Here is a 25,633-nt window from a genome sequence, read left to right on the forward strand (position 1 = left end):
GATGTTTTTTTTAACCAAATAAAAAATGAAGTGAAATGAAAGTTGTTGGTAAGTTATATCAAACATTTAAACATTTTATTTGTTATCATTTCTATTTGGTAACACGCATTAAAGTATTTTATGGCAGTAATTCTTATATATATATATATATATATATTTTTTTTTTTAAATGTATATGGAATAAAACCTTGTATTTTATTTTATATAAAAAAAAGACCAATAATGGATGTGTTTTTATTTTTTTAATTAAAATAAAAAACAAAGTCAAATGAAAGTTTTCCATAAGTTAAACATTTAAAATGTATTTTTTTTAGATTTGTATTGCATAAGTATTTAAATATTCTACGGTAAACTTTAAAAAAACAACTTTATTTTAAATAATATTTTAAAATGTGTATGGAAAATCTTTTCTTTTTTTTTTTAATCAAACAATCATAGATGTGGTGTTATTTTTATTTCATTAAAATTAAGTGAAATTAAAGTTTTAAATTAAACATTTTTTTTTTTACATTTCTGTTGGATAACGAGCATTTAAATGTTATATGGCAGTAATCATATTTATATTTGTAATATCATTAAATAATGAAATATAAAGATACAAAACTCAACTGTTGAAATGATTTAAGTTACACAACTTTTTGAAAAATTATTAATTTTTTTAAAGACATTTAAAAAATGTATATGGAATAAAAAAAAACGTGAAATGAAAGTTCTCAGTTAAATGAAACATTTTAATATTTTATTTTCACATTTCTATTGGATAACAAACATTTCAATATTCCATGGCAGTAATTCTCATGTCTCATAATTGTAATATCATTTTTGAAAATGCAATGTAAAGATAAAAACTGAACTGTCTAAATGGCAAAAAACACAACCTTTTTCTTTTAAATTAAATATTTTTTTGAAGAAAATGTTTCAAATGTAACATTGTGTGTTTTAAAAAAACCAAAAATGGAGATAGTTTTATTTTTTATTATTACTTCAAGCACAAAAAGTGAAATGAAAGTTTCCAATGAGTTGAAAAAAACATTTCAAAATATAATTTTCATAATTCCTATTCGATAACAAGCATTTCAATATTTTGCAGTAATTCTTATATTTGGCATACTCAGTGGTTAGAGTGTCCGCCCTGAGATGGGTAGGTCATGGCTTGGAATTGGGGGTTAAATCACCAAAAATGATTCCCGGGCGCGGCCAACGCTGCTGCTCACTGCTCCCCTCACCTCCCAGGGGGTGATCAAGGGAATGGGTCAAATGCAGAGGACAAATTTCACCACACCTAGTGTGTGTGTGACTATCATTGCTACTTTAACTTTTTAACTTTTAACTTATTTTTGTAATATGACTAAAAAAAGGCAAAGTGAAGAGAAAAAGCTAAACAGTTTCAATGACAAATAACACAAACGTTTCTTTATTAATAATTAAATAACTTTATTCTGAAGAATATTTTTAAAAAGTCTAAAAATATCAGTCAAAAGTTGCCTCTTCGCATCCTTTGATGTTTCACTTGCCGGAAAAGAATGTGACACAAACCAAGTGGCTGCTTCCGGCCACGTCACCACTAGGGGGCGTTCTTTTTTTACGGCTGAAGCCACACTTTTTTTTCTTCTTTTTTTTTTTTTTTACATATTCTGAGCTCTTTATCAAATTACTGTGACGTTTAAATCACAACTAATAATTATTATATTTACAGACACTGTGGGAGGACAACACGGACATCACACACTGTGGGAGGACAACACAGACATCACACACTGTGGGAGGACAACACAGACATCACACACTGTGGGAGGACAACACAGACATCAGACACTGTGGGAGGACAACACGGACATCACACACTGTGGGAGGACAACACGGACATCACACACTGTGGGAGGACAACACGGACATCACACACTGTGGGAGGACAACACGGACATCACACACTGTGGGAGGACAACACGGACATCACACACTGTGGGAGGACAACACAGACATCACACACTGTGGGAGGACAACACAGATATCGGACACTGTGGGAGGACAACACGGACATCACACACTGTGGGAGGACAACACGGACATCAGACACTGTGGGAGGACAACACAGACATCACACACTGTGGGAGGACAACACGGACATCAGACACTGTGGGAGGACAACACGGACATCAGACACTGTGGGAGGACAACACGGACATCGGACACTGTGGGAGGACAACACGGACATCACACACTGTGGGAGGACAACACGGACATCACACACTGTGGGAGGACAACACGGACATCACACACTGTGGGAGGACAACACGGACATCAGACACGGAGGCAAACGCAGAGGGAAAGAGAGAGCATAAAGCTTGTGTCAAATTAAGTTCCCGCAAGGATCCTAGGGTCCACTGGTCTTTATATCGCTCACCCTCATCAGTCCAGGTGTGCAGATTGCTGATTGCCTGCAGCCTCGCCGGCATGTTGGTGAGACACGGCGATAGAACCCCTCGCTCTTTGGCTGCGCACAGAGGGGGTCTTTAAAGGTATCACCCGGTCTTTAAAGGTAACTATGTCATCTTAAGTGGTCTTTTACTCACCAACAAGCCCCGCCCCCTCACTCACTACCTGCTCTTTTTGTGTGTTTATTTTGCTACTTTGTTACGTGAAGGCCAACAAAGAATAGTGTGGGAGCAAAGTGCATCACGTGGCAGTGAAGCGGTGACATACCAAGTTAGGTGGCAGTGAAGCGGTGACATACCAAGTTAGGTGGCAGTGAAGCGGTGATATACCAAGTTAGGTGGCAGTGAAGCGGTGACATACCAAGTTAGGTGGCAGTGAAGCGGTGACATACCAAGTTAGGTGGCAGTGAAGCGGTGACATACCAAGCGGTTGAGTGGCGGGTGTGTCACTAATGATACAAACGAGGCACATTAAACCTCAGCAATTAGCCGAGGCGTCTTCTTTTCACTGTGGACTTGTTGTCTGAGTTCTTCTCTGCTTCACGACACTCCCATGTGGCCTCACACAGATCACATTTATATGTCGCCTGATGACGCCAGACCGGTTCAAGCTCTTTTGTTTGAATCCCTGAGGCCCCGAGAGAGAAACGCCAACATCCGAGGGAAAAATGTGGGCGTCGTTTTCCACTGAGCTTAGTTTAATGCTCCAAAAACCAAAATCTAACTAGCTTTTGATCATTTTAAGACTAAAACAGTGTTTCTTAACCATAGGGCCCCTTGTTGGGCCGTCAGGGGCCGCCAACAAAAATGCGTTTCTCAGCGGTGGTCCAAATGGGCGGTGCTCAATTGTAATACACTTTTCCACCACTTGTGGCAGTATTGACAATATCAAACAAAACAGAAGAAGGCCGGAACTAAAGTTATAGAGGAGTTTCTTAAGCACAGAAATGATGACTAAAATTGTGAAGCTGTATTTTCACTTACACTTTAAATGTATTGACAGTTTAAGAGACATATTCATTATTAATTTAGTCACCAGTGACTGTATTTGATTGGTGAAACGCAGGCATGTGATAGATCCTACTTTGAAGGTCTGTCTGACAAAGCAAAACAAACAAAGCGTGCATTAACAGATGGATAAAAATCAGTAGCGAGCTGAATGTAGATAAATGGAGTGGAGTAAAAGTAGCGTTTCTGCTCTATAAATATACTCAAGTAAAAGTATGTTGCATTAAAACTACTCTTAGAAGTACAATTTATCCCAAAAGTTACTCAAGTAGATGCGCGTTACTACCCACCTCTGGTTACCCATGTGTTTCATGTAACTTGGCACGCTACTTTTGATGTGTTTGAATGTCAACATGAAGTTGAATGCGAGAAGTACAGTTTATGTTCACTAACAAGCAGCACAACACTAAAATGACCCTGATATTAAATAGGAAGAGGCAACATCAATGATACGAGCTGTTCTGAATGTGGACCAGAACATCCACATCACCAACAAGGACCTGTACGGGCAACTGCCGAGGCTCAGCAAGAAGGTAACAGCGAGGAGGATGAGGCTGGCCGGCCACTGCCACAGACATCGGGAGGATGAGGCTGGCCGGTCACTGCCACAGACATCGGGAGGATGAGGCTGGCCGGTCACTGCCACAGACATCGGGAGGATGAGGCTGGTTGGCCACTGCCACAGACATCAGGAGGATGAGGCTGGTTGGCCACTGCCACAGACATCAGGAGGATGAGGCTGGCCGGTCACTGCCACAGACATCGGGAGGATGAGGCTGGCCGGCCACTGCCACAGATATCGGGAGGATGAGGCTGGTTGGCCACTGCCACAGACATCAGGAGGATGAGGCTGGTTGGCCACTGCCACAGACATCAGGAGGATGAGGCTGGCCGGTCACTGCCACAGACATCGGGAGGATGAGGCTGGCCGGTCACTGCCACAGACATCGGGAGGATGAGGCTGGCCGGTCACTGCCACAGACATCGGGAGGATGAGGCTGGCCGGTCACTGCCACAGACATCAGGAGGATGAGGCTGGCCGGCCACTGCCACAGACATCGGGAGGATGAGGCTGGCCGGTCACTGCCACAGACATCGGGAGGATGAGGCTGGCCGGTCACTGCCACAGACATCGGGAGGATGAGGCTGGCCGGTCACTGCCACAGACATCGGGAGGATGAGGCTGGCCGGCCACTGCCACAGATATCGGGAGGATGAGGCTGGTTGGCCACTGCCACAGACATCAGGAGGATGAGGCTGGTTGGCCACTGCCACAGACATCGGGAGGATGAGGCTGGCCGGTCACTGCCACAGACATCGGGAGGATGAGGCTGGCCGGTCACTGCCACAGACATCGGGAGGATGAGGCTGGCCGGTCACTGCCACAGACATCGGGAGGATGAGGCTGGCCGGTCACTGCCACAGACATCGGGAGGATGAGGCTGGCCGGCCACTGCCACAGACATCGGGAGGATGAGGCTGGCCGGTCACTGCCACAGACATCGGGAGGATGAGGCTGGCCGGTCACTGCCACAGACATCGGGAGGATGAGGCTGGCCGGTCACTGCCACAGACATCGGGAGGATGAGGCTGGCCGGTCACTGCCACAGACATCGGGAGGATGAGGCTGGCCGGCCACTGCCACAGACATCGGGAGGATGAGGCTGGCCGGTCACTGCCACAGACATCGGGAGGATGAGGCTGGCCGGTCACTGCCACAGACATCGGGAGGATGAGGCTGGCCGGCCACTGCCACAGACATCGGGAGGATGAGGCTGGTTGGCCACTGCCACAGACATCAGGAGGATGAGGCTGGCCGGTCACTGCCACAGACATCAGGAGGATGAGGCTGGCCGGTCACTGCCACAGACATCGGGAGGATGAGGCTGGCCGGTCACTGCCACAGACATCGGGAGGATGAGGCTGGCCGGTCACTGCCACAGACATCGGGAGGATGAGGCTGGCCGGTCACTGCCACAGACATCGGGAGGATGAGGCTGGCCGGCCACTGCCACAGACATCGGGAGGATGAGGCTGGCCGGTCACTGCCACAGACATCGGGAGGATGAGGCTGGCCGGTCACTGCCACAGACATCGGGAGGATGAGGCTGGCCGGTCACTGCCACAGACATCGGGAGGATGAGGCTGGCCGGTCACTGCCACAGACATCGGGAGGATGAGGCTGGCCGGTCACTGCCACAGACATCAGGAGGATGAGGCTTGCCGGTCACTGCCACAGACATCAGGAGGATGAGGCTGGCCGGCCACTGCCACAGACATCGGGAGGATGAGGCTGGCCGGCCACTGCCACAGACATCGGGAGGATGAGGCTGGCCGGTCACTGCCACAGACATCAGGAGGATGAGGCTGGCCGGCCACTGCCACAGACATCGGGATCTCCCGGCCAGCAGGCTGGTCCTATGGGAACCAACGCACGGGCATCGATGGCGAGGACGTCCCGCGCTAACGTACGTGGACATCCTGAAGAAAGATGCGGGAGCTGAAAGCTCTACGGAGCTGACCGGGTGTGTGGAGAACCGGAATGATTGGAGACTCCGATGGAAGCTGGTCTGAGGACGACTGAGAGAACATCACGCAGCAAACATGTAATACACACAATTACTACCACTACTATTACTACGAGGGGGGGATAATGGACAACAAATCAATGATTGATGTGACTAGATTGAAATCCTACGATACTCTGTTTGTGGACACAGAGACTACAGCCATTGACGCACATTCAATCTCCTTGTTGACCAAAGGTAACATAAGCAAACAAACTACCGCTGCTAAGCTAACAAACAGAGATGAGCTAGAATGCTGTTTTGAACGCTCTTTCGCTGACGCAACACACTCTGCTCTCATGAAACGTCTCTCAACTGCATGTGCTAGGTTTTTTGTAACGCATGAATTGCTTTCCCTTTATTAAAGAGTCATACCTTTAGTAATTCCATTACTTTTTGGTAAAGTAACGAGAAGTACTTACTTTTTAATTTATTTTCCGAGCATAGTTCATCGGGGTATTGTTTTTAAGTCTGTAAATCACTTTGTGTTGCATTTCTTTTATGTATGCAAAGTGTGATTTTATTTTATCGAGTGATTCGGTGAACTAATCTTCAAAAACAATTTCCACAACGGATCTTTTGTAGTCCTGCAGTTTGGACCATAGCCTTTTGTCTCTCTGACTGGAACGTAAACATACTAACATAGAGAACATACCAGGGCGGCGTCAGGCTGGCAATATAAAGGACGGCTCACTGCTGTCGTCACTGTTTGCATCTTGGCTGCAAAGGTAACTCAACACAACTTGACGTCTTACTTTGACACTTTTAATGCAACAGTGTCTGTCTACCATTGCACAAATGGCATTTTCTCTTGGCGTGTTCTTCCTCCTGTGTGGGATCAGTGGACTAATGTCTTCTCCAGTAAGTCAATAGTCCTATGACCGATTCAGTTCTGTGTTCATAAATGTCGTGTTCTGTTCTTGTCTTTTCTCCAGCGACACAGTTCCTCTGGCAAAGGTTGGTAGCTGTTACAGGTTTCCCACATATTTCCTGATTGTTTCCCACTCACAATAACAAGTGTGTTGCAGGTGGATACTGCCCTAAAGACTGGACTCAGTTAAACGATCGCTGTTACATCTACCTAGACTATCCCAGTACTTTTGCAGCTGCAGAGGTATGGAAGGATTTCACCATGTGCCAAGAGAAGGATTCAGTCGAGTGATCCTGTTTTGTACTTTGTCTCATCAGAGAACCTGCAAAATTCTTCATGCCAATCTGGTGTCCATCCGCAGTTTAACAGAAAACGCAGTCGTTCTCCAACTGATCCGCGACGCTAATGACGGTGACCTCATAGACACCTGGACAGGACTCCACGACACCATCGAGGTGTGACCAGTAGCAAAGTCAACTGAAGAGGAAGGGGTGGGTGGAGGTGGGACTGAGGTCAAGCTGCGGTGTGGTGGGCTTTCAGTAGTGACTCTGCGTGCACCCGTGCCACCACAATGCTTCACTGTAGGGATGGTGTTGGCCTGGTGATGAGCGGTGCCTGGTTTCCTCCAAACTTGATGCCTGGCATTTGCGTCAAAGGTTTCAAGCTTTGTCTCATCAGACTGGAGAATTTTGTTTCTCATGGTTTGAGCGTCTTTTAGTTGCATTTTGGAAAAACTATGTAGTGAGAAATGGCTTCTTTTTGGCCACTACCATACAGGCCTGATTGGTTGATTGCTGCAGAGATGGTTGTCCTTCTGGAAGGTTCTCCTCTGTAGCTCTGACAGAGCGACCATAGGGTTCTTGGTCACTTTCCAGACTATAGCCCTTCTCCCCTGATCGCTCAGTTTCGATGGCCGGCCAGCTCTCGGACGAGTCCTGGTGGTTCCAAACTTCTTCCATTTACAGATGGTGGAGGCCAATGTGCTCATTGGGACCTTCAAGGCACCAGATATTTTTCTGCACCCTTCTCCAGACTTGTGCCTGGAGACAATCTTGTCTCGCAGGTCTACAGACAATTCCTTGGACTTCATTCTTGGTTTGTGCTCTGCCATGCACTGTCAAGTGTGGGACCTTAAATATAGACAGGTGTGTGCCTTTCCAAATCATGTCCAACCAACTAAATTCACCACAATTAAGCTGTAGGACAATCTCAAGAACGATCAATTGAAACAGGATACACCTGAGCTCACTTCACGGCAAAGGCTGTGAATACGATTTCTTATTCTGAAAAATTCACGTTGGCCCTTGGAAGCAAAAAGTTTGGCCACCCCTGGTCTAGACCACACACTCCCCTGTACCCCAGCAAAGATGTAATCGCACTCTTACACTCTTTTAAAGGCTTTTTTAAAAAAAGTGACTCTGGTTGTCTTCCAGGAGGATGACTTCATTTGGACTGATGGCACAGAGTTTGACTTTGAAGACTTTGCCGACGGAGAGCCCAACAGCTTGGGTGGAAATGAAGACTGCGTGGACATTGAGGGAGATGGTATGAAGAACAAAAGCTTGGACACTGGATCTGACTGGCAGGAGGTTTCACAAGTTGTTTTTGTTTCCTCACAGATGGACAGTGGCACGATAACGAGTGCAGTGACGAGAGCCCGTTTATTTGCACCAGAGACGTCATCGTCAAGAGTGACCACTAACTAACCATGCAAGGCAAACTATGACTCTGCCTGGCCAATAACTTTTTTCTTCTTCCCTGCAGAACCTTTCCGAACTCGCCTTTACCAACTTTTAACATCCAATGTTATTTTTAAACGACGCTAACTCTTGAACTATCCAAATAAATGGTTTGTGAGAACCACATTTTGGCTGTGTTTGTTCTTGATAGCAAGCATGTGCTCGATGGGGCGTTCACATACTCTTGATGTTCCAAACTTCATCAACACTCTGAGTGTCTCATTCAATAAAAACCTGTGAAATGCAGTTTTTTTGTCTGTCATTGCTACATTCAGTGCTAGCATACACATAAATGACATGATGTATTGATATTCCCATCATATTTCTGCATGCTAACTACCATATCATTAATATGGTAAATCATTGGGTGTTACAGCAAATGGTTAGTTTTAAAGTACCACACTTAATAAGGGTCCCACAATGGAGCCCTCATGCAAAGGTGGGAGTATTTGCGAGCGGCAATTCTCATCAAGATAAGCCAGCGGAGGAGCCATTATACCATGGTATCCATCCATCCATCCTTCCATCCATCCATCCATCCATCTTCTTCCGCTTATCCGAGGTCGGGTCGCGGGGGCAGCAGCTTAAGCAGGGAAGCCCAGACTTCCCTCTCCCCAGCCACTTCGTCCAGCTCTTCCTGTGGGACCCCAAGGCGTTCCCAGGCCAGCCGGGAGACATAGTCTTCCCAACGTGTCCTGGGTCTTCCCCGCGGCCTCCTACCGGTGGGACGTGCCCTAAACACCTCCCTAGGGAGGCGTTCGGGTGGCATCCTGACCAGATGCCCGAACCACCTCATCTGGCTCCTCTCGATGTGGAGGAGCAGCGGCTTTACTTTGAGCTCCCCCCGGATGACAGAGCTTCTCACCCTATCTCTAAGGGAGAGCCCCGCCACCCGGCGGAGGAAACTCATTTCGGCCGCTTGTACCCGTGATCTTGTCCTTTCGGTCATAACCCAAAGCTCATGACCATAGATGAGGATGGGAACGTAGATCGACCGGTAAATTGAGAGCTTTGCCTTCCGGCTCAGCTCCTTCTTCACCACAACGGATCGATACAGCGTCCGCATTACTGAAGACGCCGCACCGATCCGCCTGTCGATCTCACGATCCACTCTTCCCCCACTCGTGAACAAGACTCCGAGGTACTTGAACTCCTCCACTTGGGGCAAGATCTCCTCCCCAACCCGGAGATGGCACTCCACCCTTTTCCGGGCGAGAACCATGGACTCGGACTTGGAGGTGCTGATTCTCATACCAGTCGCTTCACACTCAGCTGCGAACCGATCCAGTGAGAGCTGAAGATCCTGGCCAGATGAAGCCATCAGGACCACATCATCTGCAAAAAGCAGAGACCTAATCCTTCAGCCACCAAACCAGATCCCCTCAACGCCTTGACTGCGCCTAGAAATTCTGTCCATGGTAACCGTAGTCAAATGGGACAAAGACAACCCAAAGTAGAAGGAGAAGATAGACATTTTGGGAGCAGCCAATGTGGGAATTGTACTTCTTTGCTTCAAACAATCACATTACAAAATACAACTAAGAGGGTGAATCTGCAAATTGTCAATGACTTGGTGATCTTGATTAGAGGTTCAACAAACGCGCGCAGGAGAAAAACTTTTCTTAAAAACGAATGAAGTGAATGAACTTATATTATGTTTTGTATATGGTGAATGTTTATATTCATCTGGGAGAACGTAGGTATTTCAGTTTTGGCATATCATAAATAACATAGGGCCTTTTAGTACTGACATCTGTGTGTGGATTGGATTAGTTCTCGTGGAAGAAAAAGCAATACAATTGGACCTCGGTATGCAAAGGTGATGGCCCTATCTTTTCAGAAACGTACACACAAACATCCGCTTTATGGTCAGGATGTGCTCTCCTGACCTAGCACACACACACACACACACACACACACACACACACACACACACACACACACACACACACACACACACACACACACACACACACACACACAGAGGAGGTAGGAATATAAAAATGATGGTTTGGCTTCTCCAAATTAGGAGTGCTTAATTTTTGACCTGACTGAATCGCAGTCCTGTATAAAGACGCTCACTTGTAATAAAGCAACTTTTGGTTCAGTAAAGCGTCTCTTTTGATCCCTCCACACTGCCGTGTCGCCCTTCTGTCTGGACGAGGATGCCAAGACCAGACGTACACATCACGAACATAACCGCTATTTTGTCCTTCAGACACGGTCAAAAATAAACTCAACAACCGTTTTTCCCTTCTTCCCTCCACTTTCCAAAAGTATCGAAATGTACCTTTTGAAAATGTACACGCTTTAATATTCATGACAGCTTTGGGCTTTGCTTATTTACTTTACTGTGTTTGCTACTGTTTCCATTTCCAGTGCTCTTATTTTCACTGCTACTTCCTGGGAAGCAAACAGTTGGAGCACCTCTGGTCTAAGGGATGTCTGCCGTACCTGTTCCAGGTTGCCAATTAGGCTGCCAACAGGGCTGGATCCTTGTTTCTTGCCCAGCTTGTAATTGCGTGTCCTCCGTGCACGTCTTAATTGCACTACGGGGCCTCACCTGCCATCATGGAAAGAAAAAAAATGTAAAAAGATTTTCTTTTTAATTAAATTGTTATATGTATTCAGTGATTATACTATAAAGTTATTTTCCATTTAACTTCACCCGTTTTGGATTATTTTTATTTAAAATCGCTGAATTTTCACATTTGCCGTTCAAATACTGAGAAGAGACGGTGCGGTGATCAGCAGCCCGTTGAGGCACGTCACTCAGTGCCTCAACATGGATTCCGGACTCGACTAACTGCTGGCCTGCTGTGCAGTGAGACTGTATTGCTATATGAACTATATTATACATTTACATAGTTTAGTTAGCTGAGGTATATAATGTACAGTGTATTTTGTCAACAACTGTATGTGTGTAACGTATTTCTTGAGCTGAGCAATCATAAAATGGCTGCAAAAGACGCACTGGCTGAGGCTCGCCTCCTGCACCCCCGCCGTAGAATGCACGGCAACCCCTGACGGGAGTGTTATATCAACTAAAGCCCACACTTAAACTTTCCACGTGCAAGATTGAATCTATTTTAAAAAAGTTATTTCATAAGAAGCCAAAAAGTGCAAAAACAATAATGTTCATGTTGGAGGAGTTGTGAATGACTGCAGGGCCACAACATTAGGTACACCTGCAGACTGCAGGTGTACCTAATTCACAACTCCTCCAACACGAACATTATTGTTTTTGCACTTTTTGGCTTCTTACTAAATAACTTTTGTAACCTATTTTTATGGGCTTTCCTTTTTGTGATGTTAAGTTCCTGTTGTGCGCTGTTATACAGTATATGCCTTGAGCTCTTATTTTGAAGGCGCTCAGAGCGGAAGTGATGACACGTTGGAGTGGAGCGGAAGTAACTTGGCACGCTACTTTTGATGTGTTTGAATGTCAACATGAAGTTGAATGCAGGAAGTACATATATATATATGTTCACTAACAAGCAGCACAACACTAAAATGACCCTGATATTAAATAGGAAGAGGAAACATCAATGATACGAGCTGTTCTGAATGTGGACCAGAACATCCACATCACCAACAAGGACCTGTACGGGCAACTGCCAAGGCTCAACAAGAAGGTAACAGCTCGGAGGATGAGGCTGGCCGGCCACTGCCACAGACATCGGGAGGATGAGGCTGGCCGGCCACTGCCACAGACATCAGGAGGATGAGGCTGGCCGGCCACTGCCACAGACATCGGGAGGATGAGGCTGGCCGGCCACTGCCACAGACATCAGGAGGATGAGGCTGGCCGACCACTGCCACAGACATCAGGAGGATGAGGCTGGCCGGCCACTGCCACAGACATCAGGAGGATGAGGCTGGCCGACCACTGCCACAGACATCAGGAGGATGAGGCTGGCCGGCCACTGCCACAGACATCAGGAGGATGAGGCTGGCCGGCCACTGCCACAGACATCAGGAGGATGAGGCTGGCCGACCACTGCCTCAGACATCAGGAGGATGAGGCTGGCCGGCCACTGCCACAGACATCAGGATCTCCCGGCCAGCAGGCTGGTCCTATGGGAACCAACGCACACGGGCATCGATGGCGAGGACGTCCCGCGCTAACGTACGTGGACATCCTGAAGAAAGATGCAGGAGCTGAAAGCTCTACGGAGCTGACCGGGTGTGTGGAGAACCGGAATGATTGGAGACTCCGATGGAAGCTGGTCTGAGGACGACTGAGAGAACATCACACAGCAAACATGTAATACACACAATTACTACCACTACTATTACTACGAGGGGGGATAATGGACAACAAATCAATGATTGATGTGACTAGATTGAAATCCTACGATACCCTGTTTGTGGACAGGGAGACTACAGCCATTGACGCACATTCAATCTCCTTGTTGACCAGAGGTAACATAAGCAAACAAACTACCGCTGCTAAGCTAACAAACAGAGATGAGCTAGAATGCTGTTTTGAACGCTCTTTAGCTGACGCAGCACACTCTGCTCTCATGAAACGTCTCTCAACTGCATGTGCTAGGTTTTTTGTAACGCATGAATTGCTTTCCCTTTATTAAAGAGTCATAGCTTTAGTAATTCCATTACTTTTTGGTAAAGTAACGAGAAGTACTTACTTTTTAATTTATTTTCCGAACATAGTTCATCAAGGTATTGTTTTTAAGTCTGTAAATCACTTTGTGTTGCATTTCTTTTATGTATGCAAAGTGTGATTTCATTTTATCGAGTGATTTGGTGAACTAATCTTCAAAAACAATTTCCACAACGGATCTTTCGTAGTCCTGCAGTTTGGACCATAGCCTTTTGTCTCTCTGACTGGAACGTTAACATACTAACATAGAGAACATACCAGGGCGGCGTCAGGCTGGCAATATAAAGGATGGCTCACTGCTGTCGTCACTGTTTGCATCTTTGCTGCAAAAGTAACTCAACACAACTTGACGTCTTACTTTGACACTTTTAATGCAACAGTGTCTGTCTGCCATTGCACAAATGGCATTTTCTCTTGGCGTGTTCTTCCTCCTGTGTGGGATCAGTGGACTAATGTCTTCTCCAGTAAGTCAATAGTCCTATGACCGATTCAGTTCTGTGTTCATAAATGTCGTGTTCTGTTCTTGTCTTTTCTCCAGCAGCGCAGTTCCTCTGGCAAAAGTTGGTAGCTGTTACTGGTTTCCCACATATTTCCTGATTGTTTCCCACTCACAATAACAAGTGTGTTGCAGGTGGATACTGCCCTAAAGACTGGACTCAGTTAAACGATCGCTGTTACATCTACCTAGACTATCCCAGTACTTTTGCAGCTGCAGAGGTATGGAAGGATTTCACCGTGTGCCAAGAGGAGGATTCAGTCGAGTGATCCTGTTTTGTACTTTGTCTCATCAGAGAACCTGCAAAATTCTTCATGCCAATCTGGTGTCCATCCGCAGTAGAACAGAAAACGCAGTCGTTCTCCAACTGATCCGCAACGCTAATGACGGTGACCTCATAGACACCTGGACAGGACTCCACGACACCATCGAGGTGTGACCAGTAACAAAGTCAACTGAAGAGGAAGGGGTGGGTGGAGGTGGGACTGAGGTCAAGCTGCGGTGTGGTGGGCTTTCAGTAGTGACTCTGCGTGCACCCGTGCCACCACAATGCTTCACTGTAGGGATGGTGTTGGCCTGGTGATGAGCGGTGCCTGGTTTCCTCCAAACTTGATGCCTGGCATTCGCGTCAAAGGTTTCAAGCTTTGTCTCATCAGACTGGAGAATTTAGTTTTTTCTCATGGTTTGAGTCTTTTAGGTGCATTTTGGAAAAACTATGTAGTGAGAAATGGCTTCTTTTTGGCCACTCTACCATACAGGCCTGATTGGTTGATTGCTGCAGAGATGGTTGTCCTTCTGGAAGGTTCTCCTCTGTAGCTCTGACAGAGCGACCATAGGGTTCTTGGTCACTTTCCAGACTATAGCCCTTCTCCCCTGATCGCTCAGTTTCGATGGCCGGCCAGCTCTCGGACGAGTCCTGGTGGTTCCAAACTTCTTCCATTTACAGATGGTGGAGGCCAATGTGCTCATTGGGACCTTCAAGGCACCAGATATTTTTCTGCACCCTTCTCCAGACTTGTGCCTGGAGACAATCTTGTCTCGCAGGTCTACAGACAATTCCTTGGACTTCATTCTTGGTTTGTGCTCTGCCATGCACTGTCAAGTGTGGGACCTTAAATATAGACAGGTGTGTGCCTTTCCAAATCATGTCCAACCAACTAAATTCACCACAATTAAGCTGTAGGACAATCTCAAGAACGATCAATTGAAACAGGATACACCTGAGCTCACTTCACGGCAAAGGCTGTGAATACGATTTCTTATTCTGAAAAATTCACGTTGGCCCTTGGAAGCAAAAAGTTTGGCCACCCCTGGTCTAGACCACACACTCCCCTGTACCCCAGCAAAGATGTAATCGCACTCTTACACTCTTTTAAAGGCTCTTTTAAAAAAAAGTGACTCTGGTTGTCTTCCAGGAGGATGACTTCATTTGGACTGATGGCACAGAGTTTGACTTTGAAGACTTTGCCGACGGAGAGCCCAACAGCTTGGGTGGAAATGAAGACTGCGTGGACATTGAGGGAGATGGTATGAAGAACAAAAGCTTGGACACTGGATCTGACTGGCAGGAGGTTTCACAAGTTGTTTTTGTTTCCTCACAGATGGACAGTGGCACGATAACGAGTGCAGTGACGAGAGCCCGTTTATTTGCACCAGAGACGTCATCGTCAAGAGTGACCACTAACTAACCATGCAAGGCAAACTATGACTCTGCCTGGCCAATAACTTTTTTCTTCTTCCCTGCAGAACCTTTCCGAACTCGCCTTTACTAACTTTTAACATCCAATGTTATTTTTAAATGACGCTAACTCTTGAACTATCCAAATAAATGGTTTGTGAGAACCACATTTTTGCTGTGTTTGTTCTTGATAGCAAACATGTGCTCGATGGGGCGTTCACATACTCTTGATGTTCCAAACTTCATCAACACTGAGTGTCTCATTCAATAAAAACCTGTGAAATTCAGTTTTTTTGTCTGTCATTGCTACATTCAGTGCTAGCATACACATACACCTAATGACATGATGTACTGATATTCCCATCATATTTCTGCATGCTAACTACCATATCATTAGTATGGTAAATCATTGGGTGTTACAGCAAATGGTTAGTTTTAAAGTACCACACTTAATAAGGGTCCCACAATAGAGCCCTCATGCAAAGGTGGGAAGTATTTGCGAGCGGCAATTCTCATCAAGATAAGCCAGCGGAGGAGCCATTATACCATGGTAACCGTAGTCAAATGGGACAAAGACAACCCAAAGTAGAAGGAGAAGACAGACATTTTGGGAGCAGCCAATGTGGGAATTGTACTTCTTTGCTTCAAACAATCACATTACAAAATACAACTAAGAGGGTGAATCTGCAAATTGTCAATGACTTGGTGATCTTGATTAGAGGTTCAACAAACGCGCGCAGGAGAAAAACTTTTCTTAAAGACGAATGAAGTGAATGAACTTATATTATGTTTTGTATATGGTGAATGTTTATATTCATCTGGGAGAACGTAGGTATTTCAGTTTTGGGCATATAATAAATAACATAGGGCCTTTTAGTACTGACATCTGTGTGTGGATTGGATTAGTTCTCGTGGAAGAAAAGGCAATACAATCGGACCTCGGTATGCAAAGGTGATGGCTCTATCTTTTCAGAAACTTACACACAAACATCCGCTTTATGGTCAGGATGTGCTCTCCTGACCTAGCACACACACACACACACACACACACACACACACACACACACACACACACACACACACACACACACACACACACACACACACACACACACACACACAGAGGAGGTAGGAATATAAAAATGATGGTTTGGCTTCTCCAAATTAGGAGTGCTTAATTTTTGACCTGACTGAATCGCAGTCCTGTATAAAGACGCTCACTTGTAATAAAGCAACTTTTGGTTCAGCAAAGCGTCTCTTTTGATCCCTCCACACTGCCGTGTCGCCCTTCTGTCTGGACGAGGATGCCAAGACCAGACGTACACATCACGAACATAACCGCTATTTTGTCCTTCAGACACGGTCAAAAATAAACTCAACAACCGTTTTTCCCTTCTTCCCTCCACTTTCCAAAAGTATCGAAATGTACCTTTTGAAAATGTACACGCTTTAATATTCATGACAGCTTTGGGCTTTGCTTATTTACTTTACTGTGTTTGCTACTGTTTTCATTTCCAGTGCTCTTATTTTCACTGCTACTTCCTGGGAAGCAAACAGTTGGAGCACCTCTGGTCTAAGGGCTGTCTGCCGTACCTGTTCCAGGTTGCCAATCAGGCTGCCAACAGGGCTGGATCCTTGTTTCTTGCCCAGCTTGTAATTGCGTGTCCTCCGTGCACGTCTTAATTGCACTACGGGGCCTCACCTGCCATCATGGAAAGAAAAAAAATGTAAAATTTTTTTTTTAAATTATATTGTTATATGTATCCAGTGATTATACTATAAAGTTATTTTCCATTTAACTTCACCCGTTTTGGATTATTTTTATTTAAAATCGCTAAATTTTCACATTTGCCGTTCAAATACTGAGAAGAGACGGTGCGGTGATCAGCAGCCAGTTGAGGCACGTCACTCAGTGCCTCAACATGGATTGCGGACTCGGCTAACTGCTGGCCTGCTGTGCAGTGAGACTGTATTGCTATATGAATTATATTATACATTTCCATAGTTTAGTTAGCTGAGGTATATAATGTACAGTGTATTTTGTCAACAACTGTATGTGTGTAACGTATTTCTTGTGCTGAGCGATCATAAAACTGCTGCAAAAGACGCACTGGCTGAGGCTCGCCTCCTGCACCCCCGCCGTAGAATGCACGGCAACCCCTGACGGGAGTGTTATATCAACTAAAGCCCACACTTAAACTTTCCACGTGCAAGATTGAATCTATTTTAAAAAGTTATTTCATAAGAAGCCAAAAATTGCAAAAACAATAATGTTCGTGTTGGAGGAGTTGTGAATGACTGCAGGGCCACAACATTAGGTACACCTGCAGACTGCAGGTGTACCTAATTCACAACTCCTCCAACACGAACATTATTGTTTTTGCACTTTTTGGCTTCTTACTAAATAACTTTTGTAACCTATTTTTATGGGCTTTCCTTTTTGTGATGTTAAGTTCCTGTTATGCGCTGTTATACAGTATATGCCTTGAGCTCTTATTTTGAAGGCGCTCAGAGCGGAAGTGATGACACGTTGGAGTGGAGCAGAAGTAACTTGGCACGCTACTTTTGATGTGTTTGAATGTCAACATGAAGTTGAATGCAGGAAGTACATATATATATATGTTCACTAACAAGCAGCACAACACTAAAATGACCCTGATATTAAATAGGAAGAGGAAACATCAATGATACGAGCTGTTCTGAATGTGGACCAGAACATCCACATCACCAACAAGGACCTGTACGGGCAACTGCCAAGGCTCAACAAGAAGGTAACAGCTCGGAGGATGAGGCTGGCCGGCCACTTCCACAGACATCGGGAGGATGAGGCTGGCCGACCACTGCCTCAGACATCGGGAGGATGAGGCTGGCCGGCCACTGCCTCAGACATCGGGAGGATGAGGCTGGCCGGCCACTGCCACAGACATCGGGAGGATGAGGCTGGCCGGCCACTGCCACAGACATCGGGAAGATGAGGCTGGCCGGCCACTGCCACAGACATCGGGAGGATGAGGCTGGCCGGCCACTGCCTCAGACATCGGGAGGATGAGGCTGGCCGGCCACTGCCACAGACATCGGGAGGATGAGGCTGGCCGGCCACTGCCACAGACATCGGGAGGATGAGGCTGGCCGGCCACTGCCACAGACATCGGGAGGATGCGGCTGGCCGGCCACTGCCACAGACATCGGGAGGATGAGGCTGGCCGACCACTGCCTCAGACATCAGGAGGATGAAGCTGGCCGGCCACTGCCACAGACATCAGGAGCTCCCGGCCAGCAGGCTGGTCCTATGGGAACCAACGCACACGGGCATCGATGGCGAGGACGTCCCGCGCTAACGTACGTGGACATCCTGAAGAAAGATGCAGGAGCTGAAAGCTCTACGGAGCTGACCGGGTGTGTGGAGAACCGGAATGATTGGAGACTCCGATGGAAGCTGGTCTGAGGACGACTGAGAGAACATCACACAGCAAACATGTAATACACACAATTACTACCACTACTATTACTACGAGGGGGGATAATGGACAACAAATCAATGATTGATGTGACTAGATTGAAATTCTACGATACCCTGTTTGTGGACACAGAGACTAGAGCCATTGACGCACATTCAATCTCCTTGTTGACCAGAGGTAACATAAGCAAACAAACTACTGCTGCTAAGCTAACAAACAGAGATGAGCTAGAATGCTGTTTTGAACGCTCTTTCGCTGACGCAACACACTCTGCTCTCATGAAACGTCTCTCAACTGCATGTGCTAGGTTTTTTGTAACGCATGAATTGCTTTCCCTTTATTAAAGAGTCATAGCTTTAGTAATTCCATTACTTTTTGGTAAAGTAACGAGAAGTACTTACTTTTTAATTTATTTTCCGAACATAGTTCATCAAGGTATTGTTTTTAAGTCTGTAAATCACTTTGTGTTGCATTTCTTTTATGTATGCAAAGTGTGATTTCATTTTATCGAGTGATTTGGTGAACTAATCTTCAAAAACAATTTCCACAACGGATCTTTCGTAGTCCTGCAGTTTGGACCAAAGCCTTTTGTCTCTCTGACTGGAACGTTAACATACTAACATAGAGAACATACCAGGGCGGCGTCAGGCTGGCATTATAAAGGATGGCTCACTGCTGTCGTCACTGTTTGCATCTTTGCTGCAAAAGTAACTCAACACAACTTGACGTCTTACTTTGACACTTTTAATGCAACAGTGTCTGTCTACCATTGCACAAATGGCATTTTCTCTTGGCGTGTTCTTCCTCCTGTGTGGGATCAGTGGACTAATGTCTTCTCCAGTAAGTCAATAGTCCTATGACCGATTCAGTTCTGTGTTCATAAATGTCGTGTTCTGTTCTTGTCTTTTCTCCAGCAACGCAGTTCCTCTGGCAAAAGTTGGTAGCTGTTACTGGTTTCCCACATATTTCCTGATTGTTTCCCACTCACAATAACAAGTGTGTTGCAGGTGGATACTGCCCTAAAGACTGGACTCAGTTAAACGATCGCTGTTACATCTACCTAGACTATCCCAGTACTTTTGCAGCTGCAGAGGTATGGAAGGATTTTACCGTATGCCAAGAGGAGGATTCAGTCGAGTGATCCTGTTTTGTACTTTGTCTCATCAGAGAACCTGCAAAATTCTTCATGCCAATCTGGTGTCCATCCGCAGTTTAACAGAAAACGCAGTCGTTCTCCAACTGATCCGCGACGCTAATGACGGTGACCTCATAGACACCTGGACAGGACTCCACGACACCATCGAGGTGTGACCAGTAGCAAAGTCAACTGAAGAGGAAGGGGTGGGTGGAGGTGGGACTGAGGTCAAGCTGCGGTGTGGTGGGCTTTCAGTAGTGACTCTGCGTGCACCCGTGCCACCACAATGCTTCACTGTAGGGATGGTGTTGGCCTGGTGATGAGCGGTGCCTGGTTTCCTCCAAACTTGATGCCTGGCATTTGCGTCAAAGGTTTCAAGCTTTGTCTCATCAGACTGGAGAATTTTGTTTCTCATGGTTTGAGCGTCTTTTAGTTGCATTTTGGAAAAACTATGTAGTGAGAAATGGCTTCTTTTTGGCCACTCTACCATACAGGCCTGATTGGTTGATTGCTGCAGAGATGGTTGTCCTTCTGGAAGGTTCTCCTCTGTAGCTCTGACAGAGCGACCATAGGGTTCTTGGTCACTTTCCAGACTATAGCCCTTCTCCCCTGATCGCTCAGTTTCGATGGCCGGCCAGCTCTCGGACGAGTCCTGGTGGTTCCAAACTTCTTCCATTTACAGATGGTGGAGGCCAATGTGCTCATTGGGACCTTCAAGGCACCAGATATTTTTCTGCACCCTTCTCCAGACTTGTGCCTGGAGACAATCTTGTCTCGCAGGTCTACAGACAATTCCTTGGACTTCATTCTTGGTTTGTGCTCTGCCATGCACTGTCAAGTGTGGGACCTTAAATATAGACAGGTGTGTGCCTTTCCAAATCATGTCCAACCAACTAAATTCACCACAATTAAGCTGTAGGACAATCTCAAGAACGATCAATTGAAACAGGATACACCTGAGCTCACTTCACGGCAAAGGCTGTGAATACGATTTCTTATTCTGAAAAATTCACGTTGGCCCTTGGAAGCAAAAAGTTTGGCCACCCCTGGTCTAGACCACACACTCCCCTGTACCCCAGCAAAGATGTAATCGCACTCTTACACTCTTTTAAAGGCTCTTTTTAAAAAAGTGACTCTGGTTGTCTTCCAGGAGGATGACTTCATTTGGACTGATGGCACAGAGTTTGACTTTGAAGACTTTGCCGACGGAGAGCCCAACAGCTTGGGTGGAAATGAAGACTGCGTGGACATTGAGGGAGATGGTATGAAGAACAAAAGCTTGGACACTGGATCTGACTGGCAGGAGGTTTCACAAGTTGTTTTTGTTTCCTCACAGATGGACAGTGGCACGATAACGAGTGCAGTGACGAGAGCCCGTTTATTTGCACCAGAGACGTCATCGTCAAGAGTGACCACTAACTAACCATGCAAGGCAAACTATGACTCTGCCTGGCCAATAACTTTTTTCTTCTTCCCTGCAGAACCTTTCCGAACTCGCCTTTACCAACTTTTAACATCCAATGTTATTTTTAAACGACGCTAACTCTTGAACTATCCAAATAAATGGTTTGTGAGAACCACATTTTTGCTGTGTTTGTTCTTGATAGCAAACATGTGCTCGATGGGGCGTTCACATACTCTTGATGTTCCAAACTTCATCAACACTCTGAGTGTCTCATTCAATAAAAACCTGTGAAATTCAGTTTTTTTGTCTGTCATTGCTACATTCATTGCTAGCATACACATTCCGTATTTTCCGCACTATAAGCCGCACCTAAAAACCACAAATTTTCACAAAAGCTGACAGTGCGGCTTATAACCCGGTGCGCCTTATATATGGATTAATATAAATATTTATTTTCATAAAGTTTCGGTCTCGCAACTACGGTAAACAGCCGCCATCTTTTTTCCCCGTAGAAGAGGAAGCGCTTCTTCTTCTATGGTAAGCAACTGCCAAGGTAAGCACCCGCCCCCGTAGAAGAGGAAGCGCTTCTTCTTCGACGGTAAGCAACCACCCGCCCCCGTAGAAGAAGAAGCGCGCGGGTATTACGTTTCATTTCCTTAGTGTGTTTACATCTGTAAAGACCACAAAATGGCTCCTACTAAGCGACACGCGTATAACGCAGTATTTAAACTTAAGGCAATAAGTCATGCCGAAGAACACGGAAATAGAGCAGCAGCAAGAGAATATAACATAAATGAATCAATGGTGCGTAGGTGGAGGAAGCAAGAAGATGACCTGCGCCAGGTAAAGAAGACAAAACAGAGTTTCCGAGGGAACAAAGCAAGATGGCTACTGTTGGAGGACAAACTGGAACAGTGGGTTGTTGAGCAGAGAGCAGCAAGCAGAAGTGTCAGCACCATCACTATTCCAATGAAGGCAACAGCGACACTGACTCCGATGACTTCGACGAGACGGAGCCGGCCATTTTGGATCCCGTATTCGCCCAACTTTTTAATTCGGACACCGAAGGAGAAGAATTCGAGGGATTTATGAATGAAGAATAACTTCAGAAAGTGAGCGTTATGTTTATTTTGTGTGTTGTGACATTAACGTTCGAGCAACATTAAGTTATTGATGTTGCTATTGCTAAGCACTATTTTGAATTTTACTGTTTGTGATTGCACATTTGCACATTACCGTACATTTTGGGAGTGAACAGAGTTGTTAGAACGCTGGTTTTTAATATATTATTTAAGTTTGACTGACCTATCTGACTGTTTTTTTGACATTCCTTTAGCGCAGTTAGATGCGGCTTACAACACGGGGCGGCTTATAGGTGGACAAAGTTTTGAAATATGCCGTTCATTGAAGGCGCGGCTTATAACCCAGGGCGGCTTATGGTGCGGAAAATACGGTACACCTAATAACATGATGTACTGATATTCCCATCACATTTCTGCATGCTAACTACCATATCATTAGTATGGTAAATCATTGGGTGTTACAGCAAATGGTTAGTTTTAAAGTACCACACTTAATAAGGGTCCCACAATAGAGCCCTCATGCAAAGGTGGGAAGTATTTGCGAGCAACAATTCTCATCAAGATAAGCCAGCGGAGGAGCCATTATACCATGGTAATCGTAGTCAAATGCGACAAAGACAACCCAAAGTAGTAATGTGGGAATTGTACTTCTTTGCTTCAAACAATCACATTACAAAATACAACTAAGAGGGTGAATCTGCAAATTGTCAATGACTTGGTGATCTTGATTAGAGGTTCAACAAACGCGCACAGGAGAAAAACTTTTCTTAAAGACGAATGAAGTGAATGAACTTATATTATGTTTTGTAAATGGTGAATGTTTATATTCATCTGGGAGAACGTAGGTATTTCAGTTTTGGGCATATAATAAATAACATAGGGCCTTTTAGTACTGACATCTGTGTGTGGATTGGATTAGTTCTTGTGGAAGAAAAGGCAATACAATCGGACCTCGGTATGCAAAGCTGATGGCCCTATCTTTTCAGAAACGTACACACAAACATCCGCTTTATGGTCAGGATGTGCTCTCCTGACCTAGCACACACACACACACACACACACACACACACACACACACACACACACACACACACACACACACACACACACACACACACACACACACACACACACACACACACACACACACACACACAGAGGAGGTAGGAATATAAAAATGATGGTTTGGCTTCTCCAAATTAGGAGTGCTTAATTTTTGACCTGACTGAATCGCAGTCCTGTATAAAGACGCTCACTTGTAATAAAGCAACTTTTGGTTCAGTAAAGCGTCTCTTTGGATCCCTCCACACTGCCGTGTCGCCCTTCTGTCTGGACGAGGATGCCAAGACCAGACGTACACATCACGAACATAACCGCTATTTTGTCCTTCAGACACGGTCAAAAATAAACTCAACAACCGTTTTTCCCTTCTTCCCTCCACTTTCCAAAAGTATCGAAATGTACCTTTTGAAAATGTACACACTTTAATATTCATGACAGCTTTGGGCTTTGCTTATTTACTTTACTGTGTTTGCTACTGTTTTCATTTCCAGTGCTCTTATTTTCACTGCTACTTCCTGGGAAGCAAACAGTTGGAGCACCTCTGGTCCAAGGGATGTCTGCCATACCTGTTCCAGGTTGCCAATCAGGCTGCCAACAGGGCTGGATCCTTGTTTCTTGCCCAGCTTGTAATTGCGTGTCCTCCGTGCACGTCTTAATTGCACTACGGGGCCTCACCTGCCATCATGGAAAGAAAAAAAATGTAAAAATATTTTTTTTAAATTAAATTGTTATATGTATCCAGTGATTATACTATAAAGTTATTTTACATTTAACTTCACCCGTTTTGGATTATTTTTATTTAAAACCGCTGAATTTTCACATTTGCCGTTCAAATACTGAGAAGAGACGGTGCGGTGATCAGCAGCCAGTTGAGGCACGTCACTCAGTGCCTCAACATGGATTGCGGACTCGGCTAACTGCTGGCCTGCTGTGCAGTGAGACCGTATTGCTATATGAATTATATTATACATTTCCATAGTTTAGTTAGCTGAGGTATATAATGTACAGTGTATTTTGTCAACAACTGTATGTGTGTAAAGTATTTCTTGTGCTGAGCGATCATAAAACTGCTGCAAAAGACGCACTGGCTGAGGCTCGCCTCCTGCACCCCCGCCGTAGAATGCACGGCAACCCCTGACGGGAGTGTTATATCAACTAAAGCCCACACTTAAACTTTCCACGTGCAAGATTTAATCTATTTTAAAAAGTTACTTCATAAGAAGCCAAAAAGTGCAAAAACAATAATGTTCGTGTTGGAGGAGTTGTGAATGACTGCAGGGCCACAACATTAGGTACACCTGCAGACTGCAGGTGTACCTAATTCACAACTCCTCCAACACGAACATTATTGTTTTTGCACTTTTTGGCTTCTTATTAAATAACTTTTGTAACCTATTTTTATGGGCTTTCCTCTTTGTGATGTTAAGTTCCTGTTATGCGCTGTTATACAGTATATGCCTTGAGCTCTTATTTTGAAGGCGCTAAGAGCGGAAGTGATGACACGTTGGAGTTGAGCGGAAGTTTTTGAAAGAAGGTAAATAAAGTGGTCCTCGTGTAAACTGGAGCCTCCGTGTTTGTTATTTTGTAGTATCATACAGTATAGGCCACATTTATAAACCCTCGGTTACACTTTTTTAAATAGATTCAATCTTGCACGTGGAAAGTTGAAGTGAGGGCTTTAGTTGATATAACACTCTCGTCAGGGGGTGCATTAATCCAGCACAACAGCGGCTCATGGACTTATTTTATAAGTAAAGGTAAGACCATAATAACGTTTTTTTTATTAAATGTGCTTTTTTGTGTGCTACAGTTTGTATGTGTAAAGTTAAAGTTAAGTTAAAGTACCAATGATTGTCACACACACACTAGGTGTCATGAAATGTGTCCTCTGCATTTGACCCATCCCCTTGATCACCCCCTGGGAGGTGAGGGGAGCAGTGGGCAGCAGCGGCCTGGGAATCATTTTTGGTGATTTAACCCCCAATTCCAAGCCTTGATGCTGAGTGCCAAGCAGGGAAGAATGCTGGTATGAGCTTTTAAACATAACCCGTTAACTGCTGCCAATCAAATGGT

The 25,633-nt window shown here is 45.3% G+C and overlaps 3 protein-coding genes across 4 annotated transcripts; all 3 read left to right on the forward strand.

Annotated features, from left to right (window-relative positions):
- Positions 1-6,705: 6,705 nt before the first annotated feature.
- Positions 6,706-8,850, forward strand: LOC133614550 (ladderlectin-like). Its single transcript, XM_061972597.1, has 6 exons — positions 6,706-6,871; positions 6,946-6,967; positions 7,039-7,124; positions 7,199-7,336; positions 8,315-8,426; positions 8,501-8,850. Exons 1-6 carry the CDS (start codon positions 6,779-6,781, stop codon positions 8,581-8,583), a joined length of 534 nt encoding a protein of 177 aa, XP_061828581.1. The 5' UTR covers positions 6,706-6,778; the 3' UTR covers positions 8,584-8,850.
- Positions 8,851-13,558: 4,708 nt separating this feature from the next.
- Positions 13,559-15,684, forward strand: LOC133614564 (ladderlectin-like). 2 transcript variants are annotated; one of them, XM_061972633.1, is made up of 6 exons: positions 13,559-13,708; positions 13,786-13,804; positions 13,876-13,961; positions 14,036-14,173; positions 15,156-15,267; positions 15,342-15,684. In XM_061972633.1, exons 1-6 carry the CDS (start codon positions 13,616-13,618, stop codon positions 15,422-15,424), a joined length of 531 nt encoding a protein of 176 aa, XP_061828617.1. In that variant the 5' UTR covers positions 13,559-13,615; the 3' UTR covers positions 15,425-15,684. The 2 variants fall into 2 exon arrangements, with proteins under 2 accessions (XP_061828617.1, XP_061828609.1); XM_061972625.2 differs by having other exon boundaries at positions 13,783-13,804; positions 15,342-15,682.
- A 3,883-nt stretch (positions 15,685-19,567) lies between these two features.
- On the forward strand, positions 19,568-21,713 carry LOC133614557 (ladderlectin-like). Its single transcript, XM_061972611.1, has 6 exons — positions 19,568-19,716; positions 19,791-19,812; positions 19,884-19,969; positions 20,044-20,181; positions 21,162-21,273; positions 21,348-21,713. Exons 1-6 carry the CDS (start codon positions 19,624-19,626, stop codon positions 21,428-21,430), a joined length of 534 nt encoding a protein of 177 aa, XP_061828595.1. The 5' UTR covers positions 19,568-19,623; the 3' UTR covers positions 21,431-21,713.
- Positions 21,714-25,633: the final 3,920 nt, after the last annotated feature.

This window comes from Nerophis lumbriciformis, linkage group LG01, assembly GCF_033978685.3.
Source record: "Nerophis lumbriciformis linkage group LG01, RoL_Nlum_v2.1, whole genome shotgun sequence".
NCBI lineage: Eukaryota > Metazoa > Chordata > Actinopteri > Syngnathiformes > Syngnathidae > Nerophis > Nerophis lumbriciformis.

Bases quoted from the DNA above. Each gene is read 5' to 3' on its own strand.
- LOC133614564 (XM_061972625.2), top strand. From the start codon at position 13,616: ATGCAACAGTGTCTGTCTGCCATTGCACAAATGGCATTTTCTCTTGGC. The intron at 13,709-13,782 runs GTAAGTCAATAG...TCTTTTCTCCAG, and splicing joins GTGGACTAATGTCTTCTCCA to CAGCGCAGTTCCTCTGGCAA. The intron at 13,805-13,875 runs GTTGGTAGCTGT...AGTGTGTTGCAG, and splicing joins GCGCAGTTCCTCTGGCAAAA to GTGGATACTGCCCTAAAGAC.
- LOC133614550 (XM_061972597.1), top strand. From the start codon at position 6,779: ATGCAACAGTGTCTGTCTACCATTGCACAAATGGCATTTTCTCTTGGC. The intron at 6,968-7,038 runs GTTGGTAGCTGT...AGTGTGTTGCAG, and splicing joins ACACAGTTCCTCTGGCAAAG to GTGGATACTGCCCTAAAGAC. The intron at 7,125-7,198 runs GTATGGAAGGAT...TTGTCTCATCAG, and splicing joins GTACTTTTGCAGCTGCAGAG to AGAACCTGCAAAATTCTTCA.
- LOC133614557 (XM_061972611.1), top strand. From the start codon at position 19,624: ATGCAACAGTGTCTGTCTACCATTGCACAAATGGCATTTTCTCTTGGC. The intron at 20,182-21,161 runs GTGTGACCAGTA...GTTGTCTTCCAG, and splicing joins GACTCCACGACACCATCGAG to GAGGATGACTTCATTTGGAC. The intron at 21,274-21,347 runs GTATGAAGAACA...GTTTCCTCACAG, and splicing joins CGTGGACATTGAGGGAGATG to ATGGACAGTGGCACGATAAC.